General features: G+C 51.8%; 6 protein-coding genes across 6 annotated transcripts; 2 read left to right on the top strand and 4 right to left on the bottom strand.

The window, feature by feature from the left end:
- Positions 1–352: 352 nt before the first annotated feature.
- On the top strand, positions 353–1,336 carry CPAR01_11938 (uncharacterized protein; the record flags this gene model as incomplete). Its single annotated transcript, XM_060496196.1, has 1 exon — positions 353–1,336. The coding sequence occupies one exon, from the start codon at positions 353–355 to the stop codon at positions 1,334–1,336; it is 984 nt and encodes a 327-aa protein (XP_060344981.1).
- Positions 1,337–1,653: 317 nt separating this feature from the next.
- CPAR01_11937 (uncharacterized protein) lies at positions 1,654–3,024 on the bottom strand (the record flags this gene model as incomplete). The annotated part of the gene is made up of 4 exons (XM_060496195.1): positions 1,654–1,832; positions 1,891–1,953; positions 2,008–2,824; positions 2,932–3,024. The coding sequence occupies 4 exons, from the start codon at positions 3,022–3,024 to the stop codon at positions 1,654–1,656; spliced, it is 1,152 nt and encodes a 383-aa protein (XP_060344980.1).
- Positions 3,025–4,366: 1,342 nt separating this feature from the next.
- Positions 4,367–5,434, bottom strand: CPAR01_11936 (extracellular proline-serine rich protein; the record flags this gene model as incomplete). Its single annotated transcript, XM_060496194.1, has 2 exons — positions 4,367–4,841; positions 5,157–5,434. The coding sequence occupies 2 exons, from the start codon at positions 5,432–5,434 to the stop codon at positions 4,367–4,369; spliced, it is 753 nt and encodes a 250-aa protein (XP_060344979.1).
- Positions 5,435–8,642: 3,208 nt separating this feature from the next.
- CPAR01_11935 (methyltransferase domain-containing protein) lies at positions 8,643–10,324 on the bottom strand (the record flags this gene model as incomplete). Its single annotated transcript, XM_060496193.1, has 9 exons — positions 8,643–8,706; positions 8,774–9,193; positions 9,257–9,394; positions 9,452–9,489; positions 9,566–9,588; positions 9,647–9,769; positions 10,031–10,124; positions 10,204–10,239; positions 10,298–10,324. The coding sequence occupies 9 exons, from the start codon at positions 10,322–10,324 to the stop codon at positions 8,643–8,645; spliced, it is 963 nt and encodes a 320-aa protein (XP_060344978.1).
- A 986-nt stretch (positions 10,325–11,310) lies between these two features.
- On the bottom strand, positions 11,311–12,671 carry CPAR01_11934 (major facilitator superfamily transporter; the record flags this gene model as incomplete). The annotated part of the gene is made up of 2 exons (XM_060496192.1): positions 11,311–12,449; positions 12,512–12,671. The coding sequence occupies 2 exons, from the start codon at positions 12,669–12,671 to the stop codon at positions 11,311–11,313; spliced, it is 1,299 nt and encodes a 432-aa protein (XP_060344977.1).
- Positions 12,672–13,962: 1,291 nt separating this feature from the next.
- On the top strand, positions 13,963–16,065 carry CPAR01_11933 (uncharacterized protein; the record flags this gene model as incomplete). Its single annotated transcript, XM_060496191.1, has 1 exon — positions 13,963–16,065. The coding sequence occupies one exon, from the start codon at positions 13,963–13,965 to the stop codon at positions 16,063–16,065; it is 2,103 nt and encodes a 700-aa protein (XP_060344976.1).
- Between the last annotated feature and the right edge of the window lie 286 nt (positions 16,066–16,351).

The following is a 16,351-nucleotide window of genomic DNA, read 5'->3' as shown; positions in this document are numbered from 1 at the left end:
CAGCTTCACCTGCGGCCTACCTATAGACTGTCTCACTTGATCTCTCACTCACCACGGTATATGGAGAATCTCAATCTTTCTTCATCTCACATTTTCCGCTACTTATACAAACGAACTTCTTCTTCTCTACGTTGCTCACTTTTTTCCAGGAGGAAAGATCGAGGCCCTTCCTCCCATCCACCCACAGGCCTATCGCCCGTTTGCTCCTATCAAAAAGGTAGATCCAGCAAGAAACCGGTGAGACGACCATTCTATTTACTCATCTCTGCTCTAGCTAATTCATATCTTGCCAGATTTTGTCAACTAAGCAGCGGATCTTCCTCGACAAACCGTCCCTCTCATACCCGTAATCATGCCTCACAACAACAAGCACAAGAAGGGCCGTCAAGGCACGCGGGCTCCTAAGACCCAGTCCCCCAAGACCATTTCCCTGTCAAAGGGTCTCCAGCCTACTCCTCCTGGCAAGACCGGACCGGCTTCTCTACCCATGGACATTGTCCTGCTCATTATCGACGCCCCCATCAACGATGCCGCCTCCAAGGAGGTGTGCTTGAACTGGGGCATCGCATACAAGCAAGACACTGCCTCGAAGCTCGTCCTTACCGATATGAACATGAGCGATTCGAACCACGTCAAAGCCATGAAGCGACGATTCTCTCGCATCCGAATGGCCTCCCAGCTGAACCAAAAGTCCCGCGCCCTCGTCCATCAGACGTACCGCCGCCTTCCCAGAGCCAGAATGAGCCCGGCCGGGATGGCTGTCGGCTTTCAAATGACGGCATGGGTCCTTCCCTTCATCGATGACTTCGTCGTGGCCTTTGTTTTCCTGGGCGGACATGTCGCGGTCCTCGAGCGTTACGCCGACTTCCTCGGCATGGCGCTCCACCTGCCTACTCCCGCGGGACTTCAGTTCATGGAATGCATCCAGAAGTTCAAAATCATGCTCCCCCAGGGCCTAGACAAGCACGTTCACGCTGCCATGGTGCTCCCCAACCTTAAGGAGCTTTACTTGGCCTTTGCGATGATCCCCATGTTTGGCCCGCCCCGTCCCCGTCCCGTCAAGCACGCCGGCATCGTCCCTCTTCGCCGTACCGATTACGGAGACTTGGCTGACTGGATGATCATGCACAAGAAGAACTACAGTAATCTCTGCAACATCTTCAAGAAGAAGGGCACTAAGGTGTACGCTTGGGACTGCGAGATTCGGAAGGCGGTCTTTGAGATACTTCTCACCGAGAAAGGTGTTCGCTTGCGCACCTTGAGTTCGCCCAATTGTCCTGCTGACTGCGAATGTCGTAAGATCGGCGAGTCTCAAACTTCTGCGGCTTCTACTTGAAATCGCCGCGGGAGTAACTCCGACGTCACATATGGGGTACTCAAATTTTGGTTGCGATTCAGACGGGTTAGCGTACACGGGTACTTTGGCTAGTAGGCAAAAGGATTTCCCCCCCCTTGTATTCAAAGAGCTGCGATAGGAGGCACGGAATGTTGTTGCAATGCGATGGTGGACATGGAGATAGCCCTCGCGGCTCTCCCTATCTTTTTAGATAATCCTCAATAATTCAAGCATCACACTGTCCGCCCTCTGAAGTAAGCTACTCATTTTTATTTCTTGCCCCGTGATAGAGTGCTATACAACTGCAGAGAACCCCCTCACGCTTCAGCAGCGGGAGCAGCGGGCGGAGCTGCAGGCGTCGCCGGCTGAGCTTCCGGAGCAGTAGCTGGAGGCTGGGCAGCCGGCTGTCCCTCGGCAGACGGCGGCGTCGCTTGCTGCTGGCCGTTACCCTTTCCCTTGCCTTGTCTCTGAGCGCCGCCAGGGCTGATGTTGATACCTGATGTGACTATCGTCAGTAAAGGTCAAACATAAAAGGTGAAACTGAGACGTCTTACCAGACTTGCCGCCGACGGATGTGCTGCCGTCGCTACCCTTTGTGATACCGAGATTGCCTCCGACTGGTGTCTACTGTTAGCCATCAAGAAAGATGTGGTGCCGTGTCGAGAGCTTACTGTTCTGAGCTTGGCCATCAGTACCGAGGGTGATGCCGGCATTGTCCTTGAACTGCTCAGATTCCTTCACTGCCTTCGGCTGTCCCTCAGCAGCTCCCTCGGCAGGCTTTGCTCCCTCCGCAGGCTTCGCTCCCTCAGCAGGTGCGGCTCCTCCAGCAGGTTTGGCTCCCTCGGCAGCATTCGCGGGCGGAGTCTCGCCAGCCGGCTTAGCCTCCCCGAGCCCGGCGCCGGCACCCTTTCGTTGAGCTTCCTTCGCGGCTTCATTGGCCTTTGCAGCCTCACCAGGGTTCGCTCCGAGTTCCTGCTCAGCCTTGGCAGCTTCACCTGGGTTGGCTCCAGGACCGCCCTCGCCCTTTTGCTTTCCACCACCGGCAGCAGCCCCAGCACCAGCACCAGCCTTTTGTCCCTCGCCACCAGCAGCTTTACCCGGCGCAGCGGCCCCCTCACCAGCATTAGCAGTGCCGTTGTTCTTCTTCTTGCCGTTCGCCGCGTTCAGGAAAGCGTCCAACGCGCTGTTGCCGGTTCCTCCGTTGTTGCCCTTGCCTCCAGTGGTCCCGACGTTGCCGCCGCCGAGGTTGATGCCGCCAATGGTCAGGCCGGCGTTGTTGTTGGCGGTCCTGTTACCGGCGACATTGGTGCCGGGCTGACCCGCCGTGGCCTGGCCGTTGCTGTTGCCTTTGCCTTTGCCACCTAGTTGAAGACCTCCGGCGCCGCCAATGCTGATGCCGCCGTTTTCGAAGCTGATTTGTCTCTTTTCGACTGTGGGCTTCTCGACTTCTTGCCTTACGAGGACTGCGGCGCGGCCGGCGACGCTACCCTATGGGAATGAGCCGTATCAGAGACCGTAATGGAAGAATTGGAATGGTTACCAAGACATGATCTGATCTCTTGGTTGTACCGAAGTGCTTGGACAGGATGGCTTACAGAGAACAACTTTGACTGCCCTTCTTGGCGATCACAGAGCCCAGTCTCGCCAAGCGCCAAGAGGGCAATGGCCACCATGGACGAGAAACGCATCTTTTATAAGACTAATCAAGGAAAGACAAGAAAGAGAAGTTTGATAAGTGTGAAGTTCGGGCTGCGCAGCAGCAAGGAATGTGATGAAATGAATTAAAAGAGTAAACCACGAAGCATCAAGCTTCAATTCTATTCAGACGGGAAAAGACGAGAAGAACGACAATAATCAAGAACCAAGTGACAGACGAGATGAAGTGATGAACAGTCTGGGGAAAAGAGGAAAAGAGGGAACCGGTCACTTACAGTCCCACACATCACCCAAAAGAGGAACGATAATAAGGGAACGACATATGGAATCGGATGTCGTCAGAAGTGCGTTTCCCCAGTGTCCGCAATACAAGAACATGCTTACTTTGGACTAGGCTAGCTAGTTCTACCGTCCCCGTGTTTGGCAGGGTGACGTGGACGTGAACCCGGCCCGTAGAACGTGGTATCGAGATTTGCCTTGAGCCGCATGAAGCTCTATTTACTAGTGCAACAGGGACTCGCCTTGGGTGCTCGGGCCCTACGAGAGGGGGATCTTTTTCCAAAACCTTCAACTTTAGGCGTATTGTACGCCGATCCAACTTGCCGGGTATGGAGGAAACCCTGCAACCGCAGTGGGAAGACAGAAAAGTAGGCAAGATCCAGGGGAGAGATGCTATTAAAACGCACGTCAAGTTGGAGGATGTGGCTAGAACCGTCGCCAAACACTAAGCCAGGCCGGCACGGCATGGCTGGCGCGCATGAGGTGGGATCGGTTTTGAGTGACATCGGACGGCGCCGCAAGTGGTACCGTCTCCACCATCTCGGCACGGCTTGGCGTCACGGAGCTGCGGCAGCGCGGGCTATTATTGGCGTCGCCGGGGTTGCTTGTTGTTTCTGTGTTTTGCAACTCTCGCAAGTTTCCGGACGTGCAGTCATGAGGCCTGAAAACACGTTTAGCGAGACCAAAATATTCTTGATTTTTCGATGGTATCTTTTTGTCATGGTTGTCATGAGACATTTAGACATTAAGAAGTAAAGCGCATACACACAAAGAGAAAAGGAAGACGCGATAAACTTGATGTGGGATGAGTTGAGGGCTTCAAGGGGAGGAGGGTACTGAAGTGATGTCGAACATCGACCTTCACTTCGTAATCTCCGTTCCATTTTTTCTTTTCTGCTGCCCAGAAATTATTACACCAAACCACCAACGTCCAAGAAAGTTTTTTGCCTCAAAGGAGACGACGCAAGCTGCAACAACCCCCGATTTTCCTCCCGGTTGCCCGTTTCCCGGTTTCGACCCCGAAATTCACGTCAAGGCCGTTTGTTAATTAGTCGTGGAGAGTCTTGTCAGTGTAAATTGTCATGTTAGGTCACACTAACACTTGCAAGCACCAGTCGGGGCCAGCTCCAAAGGCAGGTAGGTGGTACGGTAAATGGTAGTCACCTCCTCGTTGTGCTTGGCGCTGAAGGAGCCGGTCGGGTAGGGAGCGCCGGTGGCCTCGGGGTGGTGAGGGGGCTTGGTGAGAGTTACGGGGTGATGGTAGTCTGAGGCCCAGCCAATGGTGTCAGGACAAGTGCCATGGAAGACGGGGGCATCGGGAGTGGTGGCCGGGACGGCGGCGGTGGTCGTGATGAAGCTGCTCTGGGCCGCCGAGAAACCGCCCGTCGCCGTCGCGGTGGAGTTCTTGGAAAGGGTCTTGCTCACCGTGACAGTGACGGTGCTCGGCGGCGCGCAGGCGGAGGGCGAAGCCGGGGGCAGCGTGGTGGGATCGGTGCAGTCGGATCCGGTGACGGAGAACTTGGGCGTCTGCGCGTAGATCACGTAGACGTTGGTGCCGTTGATGGCGTTGCTGTTTGTTTGGATTTCGGGTCAGCCACATAACTCCCCCCTCACCCTGCACTTCAATCTTATTTGACCCCCTGTTCTCTTTCTTTCTGTTTTGGAGTGGTTCACTCCGCTTTTCACTTGAAATGACCGTTGCAGTGCATGACTCGTCAGTTTCTTACCCCTGCCCAGAACAGGCTAATCGGGGCACAGTTCAGGGGTAGAAATGGGAATTCGAGACCGCAAAGGGTCAAGAGTCAAGACAACTCGACAAAAGAGAAGGAAAAAGGTCGTAAGAGGCAGAGACAGAACGACAAACAAAAGAAAGAGAATGTCTCACAATTGGTAACCGTCAGAGTTGAGGGTGGAGCAGGGAACGTCGATGGAGGCAGAGCCGGCGGCGGTCTCGAGATCCTGGGCCAAGAGGACGTAGGAAGGAGGCCAGTTGACAAAGTTGACGAGGAAGACGCTGAAGGTCGACGGGTCCGTGTCGACCGTGTTCCACGACAGCTCGTAGCTCTTGCCCTTGGCGACGGTGGAGTTGGCCGAGGGGCTGGTGAACTCGATGGCGGAAACCAGAGGGGCCGCGAGGGCGAGGGCAACGGAGAAGTAACGCATTTTTGGTGGATTTTTTTTCGGATCCGGATAGTATTAAAAGAGTGACTGGGATCGGTGAGGGAGCAAGAGGGAAAACCTGAGAGTCCGGTGGAAGTTTAGGGGGGGCATCGCGGCCATTATGTGCTCTTTGGGAGGTCGAGGATTCGGGAAATTGCCCATAGGCATCAGCTGCGTCCGCGCCGCAAAAGGGGTGGAGTCAACCCCGGATCCTCTCGGCCGTGAAATCTCCATCGAACGACGCGGAGCCCAGGGCCCAAGGCAAAAGGCAAGTTCGTATTATCGTCCACGGCGCGCCTCGGCGTTGGCAAGCCGCCTACATGGAGAGTCAGAGATTCTTACTCGCAAGGGGGCTGTCCGGTGCCAGTTGGGCGGTTCACGATGGCGGGCATGTCACTCAAGACAGGACCGTGGCACGGATGGTACTTCTTGGAGCGGTTAGAGTGGCCTCACGTAGCGTCAGCCTAAGCGAGAGCATTTAAGCAGTTTGCGGCCCAGTTTAGCCCGGCTTTGCTGCTCGGCCTCTGGTGGCTGCTTGGTTCACCACTTTCTGGTGTGGTTTGTCTGTTGGTGTTTTGAGGGGAAAAGGGGGAATTGCTGGCCTAAAACGGACGGCTGACTGCTTCACAAGTTCATCTGTTCCCAGTCTATTGGGCGCCCGAGAAGTCGGCAGGGGCTTCGATTGGGCGTGTGCGGCGCTGCGCCAGGAACTCCTTTTCCTCACGACCAGTCCCTGTTCCTGAATGGTTCCTGACGGTTCCTGAATCCTACTCAATCTCGACCTTTAGGCGCCATCCCGCGATCCTCCAGGTAATTTCAGGTGTGTTCCTGCTTCCAATCGAGCCAACTTCCCAATTCATGGCGGCCGACTTTTTACCAGCTCCTTTGCGGCGTGGTGCGCGTGGCGTCAACCTAATTCAACAAAGCAAACGATTCAGTCTGACTCTCACCGTGATGCACTTGCACCGATCCGGCTGTTGTCCATGTCAGGACTTGCGAAAGGTCGTCCGCGCCGCAATCTCAACATCCTCTACGACAGCGGTTCGCTGCTTGTTTCCTTTCTCCCCCGGTTCGATTAACCAAAGTCCCCGCAGGAGCCGCAGGATGTGAAATTGGAAAGACGTATGATGGATGAGCCTACGGGCGAAAGCAGCAGGAGATTCGTTTGCCACTGGACGTGGAGTCTTGCCAATGTCGTTCGGATCGACTTCGTGAAAGGTGAAACAGAATTTCAATGACTTATTAACAACAGCAGATGGGAAATAGGGATCCAGCGCATTTTCCTTCTGCTGGATCTCATTTCCTCTCCAAGAGCGGGTTCAACGAGAAAACGCGTCTCAGACTGGAACAAACGCGAGGTGGGCTTTCGGAGCCTGCGGGCCCACGATCCGCTATAAGAAAAGGAGGGGTTGCCTTTGTTCCGCCTTGGCGAATGAGGCAAATTTTGGGGCATGGTGGGATTAACAAGCAAGACATGCGCCGCACAATGTGTCAATTGCAACATCAATCATGAGCGGCTCGCCGCTGTGTATACGATGGTGAGAGTCAGGTTGTGTCACCTACACACATCGACGGAGAAGTGCAGCGATTGTTGAGGTCTGCGCGCTCCCATCACACTTATTCGCTTCGTAGCGAGATTCGACGAGGTCGAAAGAACCAACCACAGAATGCTGATGCGCCAAGATCCACGGTCATCAACGCCTAAATAGTCTAAGTGAACTCGTGGCTGACTGCAGGAGACAAGCACATGACCCCTTCTCCCACCACGAACAAGCTTAAACTATTCTCGATAGCTAGAAGCCACCGTCTGCCAGACCATGCTGTTCCTACCAAGGGAAGTGGGAAACGCTCGTGCATCCTTTCTTCTTGCACCCAGTCATTTCGTCTGAAAAATTGGTCGGCACGGGTAAAGAGATGATCTCATCTGTTCAGACGATGATGGGGAGCTTGGCTATCCTCATTGTCTGTTGACTCTGTTTGACCTCGGCCGGTGGGATGCGCATCAACTCCGACTCCCGACTCGCGAAGACCATCACCAGCCTAGTATGTTGTGTAATTCAACGACATACATATGTCTTCCTTCATACCTCTCAGAGACATCCCGTAATGTAGTTTGCTTTTAGTTTCAATATGCAATGACCAGAGAGAAAAGGTGTCCATGTATCTCTATGACCGATGTGGTGGGACAGTCCATACAAACCTCCTTTCATGCATTCAAGTCGTCGTTGCACTACTCCAATCGGGCGGGAGCATTCCAAACTCAGTAGCTATGATGATGATTGACAAAATTAGATGACCCGATTGGCAAAAGTGCAAAAGATTACTCCTCGACGGGGAATTGAACCCCGGTCCCCTGCGAATCGTTGAATCCTCAATGACAAGCAGATATCCTCACCACTAGACTATCGGGGATTGGTGGATGTTGACATCCAGTGATAGTTGCTTGGTTGGGAGCGGATCCTGCTAGCTACCCTAAGTAGAGCCACTTGTGGTCCGTGCGGTATGAGCAAGCGTTCTCACTTACGCCCTAGCCTATGCTCGCACAGATGCAACGTTCGGAGTGACATATACGACTTTTGTCTTGGAATTCAAATATTCTGGCTGCGTACGAACTGAACTCTTGAGTTTTCTAATTGCATATTGTTTTGGTGGTAGCCGATGCAGGTTTCCATTGATCGAGAGGTGCCCACCTCGTCGAATACAAACCCACCCCCTGTCATAAGTACACTGTGTTTCATGAATGAGTAATTCAGAGCAGTGGCTTTGTTTCCAGACATCTGAAATTGACGCCGTAGCCTTTATCATAAACCTTGATGTTATGATTAGTCTTTGCTCAACACTATCAGGCGGCCTCAGCTTTCAATGCCGCGCCTTGGAGGTAGTTATTCAACTCAGGCAGACTACGTTCAAAGGTGAAGGTTACTCAAACCGCAGTCCGAACTTGGTGCACAGCCACATGCCGAAATATCGTTGGGGGAAATTAGGTGCCCCATGCTGTGCATAGACAGTCTTCTTGGGCTTCACTGCTTTTGAGCAGACTTGGAGTTATCTTCTATAACTAATTTCCTGACATGGATCTAGAACGGTGACTGTAGCGCAGTCACTTCTCCTCGTTTTACAGATACTGAAGCCAGTGGGGAGTTCGTTGGGCGTGGCTCAGATGTCTTGTCTCGCAGTGTCAGAACTCAAGGCCTAGCCCTCTTGGTCCTAATCACTCTTCAGGAGCTTCCTCGGGAGTTTCCTCAGTCAGCGGCTTGCGAGCGTAGACAACGTGGCTAAGAGTGTCAGCATTAGATCAGGTAGAGACACAGGTGCATGAGAAAGTCATCAAGGAAGACTTACACCCTCCAGTAGGCGTGATACTCCTTCTTCTTGAGATCATTGCGGAGCTCGGCGCAGAAGGCATAGACTTCCTCCTTCGTCCAATCCATTACCCGCGTCAGCAAGCCCATAGAAAGTGCTTCGATACCCAAGTCGAGGTTGACGAATTGCCACTGGCCGATCTCTTTAAGGACCTCGTCCTTGGGCCACGAGTTGAGAGGCCATACGTATTGCTTGTTGACAATGTCGACAAACCCAGCCTCTTCGATGGCGCTCGTATACTTGGAAGGGCTCTCGATGGAACGACCACAGCGTTCACCTGCTTCGGCGAGAAGATCATGCCAGCGAGCGAGAGCCGAATCCTTGGGGACAGTGCCGTCGTCGCAGCCCATGGGGAGCACGAAACCTCCTGCCTCGAACCATCCGCCAGGCTCAAGAGCTCTATTCAAGACGTTAGTTTGTGATGCACTCGATTCACAACTGGGTTTAGCTAGTCTCCTTTACTTGTAAATCTTCTTGATGATCTTCGGTGGATCTGCGAATGAGCCCTCCATGGTACGGCAGTGAATGTAGTCGAACGGCTCAGTCCAGGTCCACTCTTTCTCAAGATCATCGATTTCGAATATACAATTCGGGGGTGTCCTATTAGCATCTGATTAGTCTAGTGACGGAACAAGTCGAAGTACAGCTTGACTTCACCATTCAGGCTGAATAGGACTCAGGTCAACACCAATAACCTGGTGGTACATCAGCACGATAATCAAAGATTCCAGCAAAGACCGAAGAGCTTCTCCATAAGAGTTGCACACATACCTCGGTAGATGGGAATTCGTCCGCTAGGTATCTCCATCAGCAAATGAACGGTTGTCAGCCGCTGGAAAAGAAACCACCAACCATATTCACAAGCCCAGATACCAGTACCTGTGCCCATGTCCAAGACACGCTTCGCGGCCTTATGAGCAGGGGCAGTTGCGAGTGCTCCTCCTAAGGTGAGTTTCCAAATATGATGTTGGAAATCTGCATCGATCAGCATCGTGGCTAAGTAGGAGACTTGGCAGCGCATAGATCAGAATAAGCATGTGTGCTTGGAATTACCTAAACGATCATTTTCTTTCTGATTCATTTGTCAGTGGACTTGTTCTGCTGTCGCAGTGTTGCGAAAGTACGCCAGACTGGCCACTTTGAAAACACACACCTCATCATTCGGGTATTGGTATTCTGACAAGAGCACAGTCAATACGCTGATATATTTTGAGCTCATTGGTAAACTATACGTACTTCCGGAGCTCATGGAGTGATATGTGCGGCCGTTTTCAACCTCATGCTCCAAAATGCTTGATCTCAATGAAGCCACCGAGGAGTCTTCGTAGAGCTTTGAACGAATTGAAACACAATCAGTGAGGTTCGGGAAACTCAAATACTCCGACAAAGACCATAATGCCTAAACTCACATCACCTGTTGATATTCCATCATCCGCCTCAATTTCCTGCAATTGTTGTCAGCTAGGCGTGACATGAACCAAACAGACAGTCAGACAAGCTTACGGTGTGCGGAGGTTCGGTTTGCTGCATTCTTGCGGGATAGGAGTCGGTACTTGATACTTGACAGTCTACTCGCCTTGGGAATACACGTGCAACAAGTGAACTTTGATTTCTAGGGTAGATCAGTCAATAGTAGTAACCTAGACAAAAAGTCAAGACGAAAGGGCAGTTCAATCCGAGGCACAGGAGGTTGGAATTGAGTAGAAGAGGGGAAAGTGCGTTCTAGATATATCGCAGGCAGGAGTGGCATGTTCCAAGTTCCAACGTATTTCTAGTGCCAGACTTGTTGTTTATCGGCGGAGTAAAGTCCCATCAATCGGTTCTCGAACAGGCATCTGAACTTGCGCCTGCACCAACAGCGCAGGCTTGCTCGACAGATACTGGCTTGTCATTGGCTCATAACTCCGCGCCCAGAGTTGAAGCGGAGCGTTATGCGGTCCCCGGCTCAAGCAATACGTGTGATAGGTTACGTTTGCGGGCGTGAGGTGATAACCCCGTACGGGACGGCCGGGCTTAGTTACCCTGCAGCCGGGAAAAGGCTCACACTCTCCATGTGACAAACAATTGGGAGAAGTCGGCCAGGAGCCACTCTGAACCTCGGGCCTTTGTCCATGTATGGTACCATTCTGCAGCTTTCCACCATTACGCCACGTTTCTCGGCGCTGAAGCCAGTCTGGTTGGAAAAACTCAGTTGCTGGGGGCGGCTAAGCAAGTGTGTGATTATTGGTGTCGCTTGTTTACCCAAGAAACCTAGACAGCCACTCGGGACGACACGAAGTTGTGTTTTAGGTCCAGTGCTACACATACATTGATATTCCATAAAATCGTTGATGCTTATCTTTGCGGTGGCACTGATGATTCATTGGCAGTCGCCCTTTCAAGTCCCATGCCTCAGACTCCAAGCCAGATCTACATTCTGCAGCAGAGAAGTTGTGGTAGCAATGCAAGCCCGACTAATCTCACCCAGCGCTGTGAGAAACAAACATGGCGGCGCATGATTCAATGTGAGCAAACACCTATCGCTTACCAGCCTGCCGTGTCAACGGCCAACCAAGAACCCCGATCGATGAAGCCAACATCATCGATCCAGTGTACAAGATCAACGGCGCAAACCGACTGAGGCCGTACCCACGTGTCAAAGGTCCCATCACCAGCGATGCAGAGATTGGGCCCGTCAGAATATTGCCGACACCTTTACCAAAGGCCATGAAACTGTACACGTGCCCCGGGTCTTCTGAGAGGGCCGATCCGAACTTGTTCCATAGACAAGGAAACCCGCCCGTCGCCAGTCCGAACACCACTGAGAAGGAAAGTAAAGGTGCAAGGGACGAGGCAAAGCCCCAGATGGCAAAGGTAGCAATCGCAGCAACAAATGAGGAGGCGAAGACGAGAACGAGCACGTTGTTGACGCGGTCTGTGATGTAGCCGAGGGCCAGCTGACCGAAGATCGTGGCTAGATTGTTCGCCGCTAGAATCAGCGCACCCATCGTCCCCGAGAAGCCCAACGATGTTGCGTATGTCGGTAGATAGAGCGCGGGGATGTAGTGTCCGAGAGCTTCGAGGAAGTTGGTAATGGCAAAGCAATAGAACAGTGGCCTTTTGAAGAATTTGAAATCGCCTTTCTTTAGCGTGCCCCGCCTTGAGGCAGGAAGCCGTGCTTTGATGAAAGGGATCATGGGAAGCAAGGTGACAAATTGTGCCACAGCCATGGCGCGTAACGTTGTCTGATAACCATATTTTGCAAGGAGCGACTCGAGAAGGAACGGCAAGCCAACACCACTACACCCAGCACCGGTCGACATGATTCCGTATGCAAGACCTCTGCGCTCGATAAACCACTCATTGAGCATCCGAAGAAGTGGATAGTTGACGAATACAAAGGCAAAACCGTAGAGGAACCCCTGGGTTGCGATGAGTGCAGGCACTGAAGTCGAAAAAGAGGCGGCCAGAAGGGATAAGGCGCATCCCGACCAGCCAATGATGATCATGTATCGTTGCCATGCCTGGAATCGTGCTGCCAAGGGCGTTGCGAGTGGTCCACCGAGGTAGTAGACACTGGTGGTAACGGTTCCAATGACGGCAATATTTGGATTATGTTTGAGGGCAGGGTGTTTTGAGTAGTAGTCTTGAAAGACGCCATGTGACAGCGGGAAGCCTAGATACCCGTGTAAGTATTCAAGATGAAGCTTCTGAAGTTTCGACCTGCGACGGACATACCCCAGAGAACGGCTTCAGCAACAAACGACGCAAGTATGAAGAGCCAAGCAGACAACCCTTTGTCTACAGCGAGGCTAGGCCGACTCGAGGCTTCAACATGGGTTTCCATCTCCCCACGGCGGACGGTCTCAAGGCTCACGGTCTCGGAGTGAACAGACATTTCGTGGGTAGACTCTGAGAGCATGCAAAGATCTGGAACTATAGGAGAGAGAATACCGTCTTGCTTCAGATGATATTCCAGTCAGCTCATATACGGCTTTCCAACTGCTCAACTGCTCAATCAATGTGTTTGCTACATGCTGGCGGTTGGCTTGTGCTCATATCGGAGTATCATACCACTGGTCTGATGCAGGGTAAAGGCTAAATCGGCCTGCACTATGCACGCAGACCAAAGAGGTTCCTTGTAGTCAACGAGATATTTGCGCGGTTTTCCTGCTGCTGTGGAAAAAGGCGATCACTTGCTTGCGCGATATGGTTGCCTCACCGGGCACTTACGTATCTAGACCTAGGTAGATCTGGCTCGCACTTGGCGGATCCAATCAGGACCTCGCGGACCCTTTCACAGCTTATCAGTGATAGCTTTTGGAGCGGATTAACATATCATACCTCAAAATTTTGAATTCATTGCCACTGAAGATATGTGTAACGTATTCCGTTAACGCCACTCAGCTTCCATCTGGACCAGTGAACATTGGCCCCGTGGAGTCATGGACTGGCATCCATGTAATGCTATATTGTTCCTCACGAAGCAAAGAAGGTCCATATGAGGTTAATAGACTTCCGTTTAGTTCAGATGACGTCGAAAGACCAACCCGCCTTCTAGTAGCAATAAACTCTTGGATGTGTGCGTGCGAGCGCTCATTACTAGCACACATAACGTTCAATGCTTCTACGATCGCTTCGAGATTGGGAATTGGAATCAGTTACTCAGAGCTCGATACTGACGAATTCAGTTCATTCATCGTGAGCTGGCCCCTTGGTTTGCTTTGCTTTGTTTCAGTACTAGTCTATACTGCGTGCCGATTAGCGGCCGTGAGGTTCGAAGAGCACCCTATCAGATCATTCACTTCAACCCCTCCCAGCTTGTTATTATTGATTCTCATTTGTTCGACTCTGAACCTTCCAGGCCTATATTAGATGGTTCGATATCATCCAAGGGGATACTGTGCAAAAACCTTCATTTTTTCCTCCTGCCATTGGATTTGGCAAGCACATTTAGCCTTGTCCTACTCACCTAGCCAGTTTTGGCAAACCCAGCCGAGATACTGCATGCTGCAGCTAGTCTAGCCAGTTGTTGAAGGCGACGTCTTTGGCCTTGATCTGCTTAAGTAATGCCCATGCAACCCCATGCATTCCAGCTGATTCGAAGCTGAGCTCCTGGTTTTTCACGAAGTTTCACTGCCTACCTACTACGATCGCATGAGGACTGAGCAATTCACTACGAGATTACCATGTCAGGAGAAGATCCACCTGCCTACTCACCACCGTCCTATGCATCGACAATTTATACTCCTCTGGCGCAGTCCGACGTCGTTCGGGTGTTGATCCTCAACCCCGCCATTACTCACGATGCCGAAATTCAGTGCGAGCTATTGTCGATCGAAATATCTACTTGCCAGGAGCTCGAGCAGTCGTACGTAGCGTTGTCGTATGTCTGGGGGGATCAAAGCGATCCTCAGCTAGTATATGTCAATAACCACGAGGTCTATATTGGAAGAAACCTTTCCGAAGCACTCCGTCATCTTCGTCGTCGAGATTGTCCGATACGGCTCTGGGCAGACGCGCTGTGTATCAACCAGAACGATGTTGCGGAGCGAAATCACCAAGTTCATCAAATGCGCAACATCTATTCTTCCGCTCTAGAGACAGTCATTTACCTCGGAGAAGATGATGGAAGCAATACCACATCCTCAGCTTGGAACTTTCTCGAAAGACAAAGCGAGTGGGCACTGAACGAAGACGGCAACGAAGACACCCAGCTGCCGTCGACTCTCGAGGAAGATCTTATTTACTTCAGAGGAGATGTAGCTGATGTTGAGCTCAGCGTCCTGAATAAAGCTTGGTTCTTGCGCGTTTGGGTTCTCCAGGAAGTCGTTGTATCGAAGAAAGTATCAATACAGTGTGGTCATCGACGAGTTCCATGGAACGACTTCTGCAAGACCCTCTTGCTGAATCCAAGATACCACGATCGCTATGGATACAGCATGCAAGCCATAGAAAGAGTCGATATTGTCCGCGATATGTTTCAAGCCCGCTGCGCCTACCAAGAGTCGCATGGTTTGGTCCACCTCCGACCTTCCTGGCACGCCAACGTCACCAACTATGGTGGTAGAAGCGCACACATCATCGATATGCTTGTCAGAGCTCGTCAGCTTGAAGCATCAGATCCCCGGGACAAAATATTTGCCCTCTTAGGGATTTCAACGAATGTGGATCTTGAAAATAGACTGATGGCTGTTGATTACAGCAAATCTCAAGCCGAGGTACAGACTAATTTGGCTCGCTACATCATGGAAGAACATAAGAGTCTAGACATACTGAGCTACGTCGATCATTCGATCACCGGTTTGTCTTCTTTACGTAGAGTTGTTCAAGCTGATGCGCTGCCTTCGTGGGTTCCTGACTGGGACGCAAGCCAGGTCGCTCGAGAGCAGCGGCTGATGGCCATGCATGCCGCCGCTGAACTCAACGAGGGCTCGCTCCCTCTGGACCCCGCTAGCCCCATCGTTCCAACAACTCTGAGTTACCTGAGTGAAGAGAAAGATGAAGAACGTGAAAGAAGACAAGATATAGCCTCCAAGAGCATGGCGTGGCTCAACGACAATAAGGTTCTTTTGACGATTGGTTCAGTGATTGGCACCATAGCGCACGTCGGACCTGACATCACACTTCGGGGAGCCGACGAACTTTCATTTCAAGCCATCAGAAATCAATGCGACGACCCCACAGAGCTGCGTCGGAAAATCATGGCGAGATGGGCTCGACTTCTTCTTCAGAAACACAGAAGGAAATATGTAGGGACCCACAATGATTCAAGACTACCTTCTGGCCCACTGGAACGTATGGAAAACGTTCTTCGATCATTAGGGGACACTTTAGATGTGGGATCCCACACAATCGAAAGTCACTTGTTCTCCAGAGGGCGACAGACAGCTGCCTGGTCCGGAGAAGGTGAGCAGGTCATCAACAGGGTCACCGACAGGACAAGCATGCTTGAAAACAAGTCTATCGGTGCCTACAATAGAACTGCCGGTTCTCCTTCAGAGCTTCACAAAGTTGTGTTGCCACCCGGGGCGAGAAAGAATGATCTCATGGTTTTGTTACGTGGGGCGCGAGTACCATTTGTCGTTCGGCCGATAACTGACAGTCATGTCGCGATGGACGTGGGAGAGACTCAGCTTTCACAGTTACTCCGCTCCGGCTTCGACTTATTGTGTCTCGGGAACGTTGCCTTTCTCGGTCACTGCAAGCTCGTTGGGGAATGCTTGATCAATGAATGGGGGGACAGCTTCTGTCAAACGGGCAGGGAATGGGAGGTCATTGCACTTCACTGAAGATCTGCATGTATGTATGTATGCTCACGTCAACACCAGCAACAATAAGCTTGGCAACTGAGATTAAACTTTACTATCGAACCGAGTACCAGACCAACTTTTCAATCTGCTTTTGAGTTTCCCGCCATTTTCCGTCACATCGCCAGCTGCTTTGGCCCAGTTCTGGTAGCATTAGGCGGAAAGAACAGCGAAACGATACAACTTTTATGAGACTCAAGCCCAAAAATGAGCCTGCGATACAATAAAAAGCAGAGTAAAAAAGAAAAAGCGAACCCATGCTCCAAGT

This window comes from Colletotrichum paranaense (assembly GCF_030867605.1).
Source record: "Colletotrichum paranaense strain IMI 384185 chromosome Unknown Scaffold_10.1, whole genome shotgun sequence".
Lineage (NCBI taxonomy): Eukaryota > Fungi > Ascomycota > Sordariomycetes > Glomerellales > Glomerellaceae > Colletotrichum > Colletotrichum paranaense.
The sequence above is the reverse complement of the archived record's forward strand: the minus strand, read 5'-3'. Positions and strand labels throughout refer to the sequence as shown.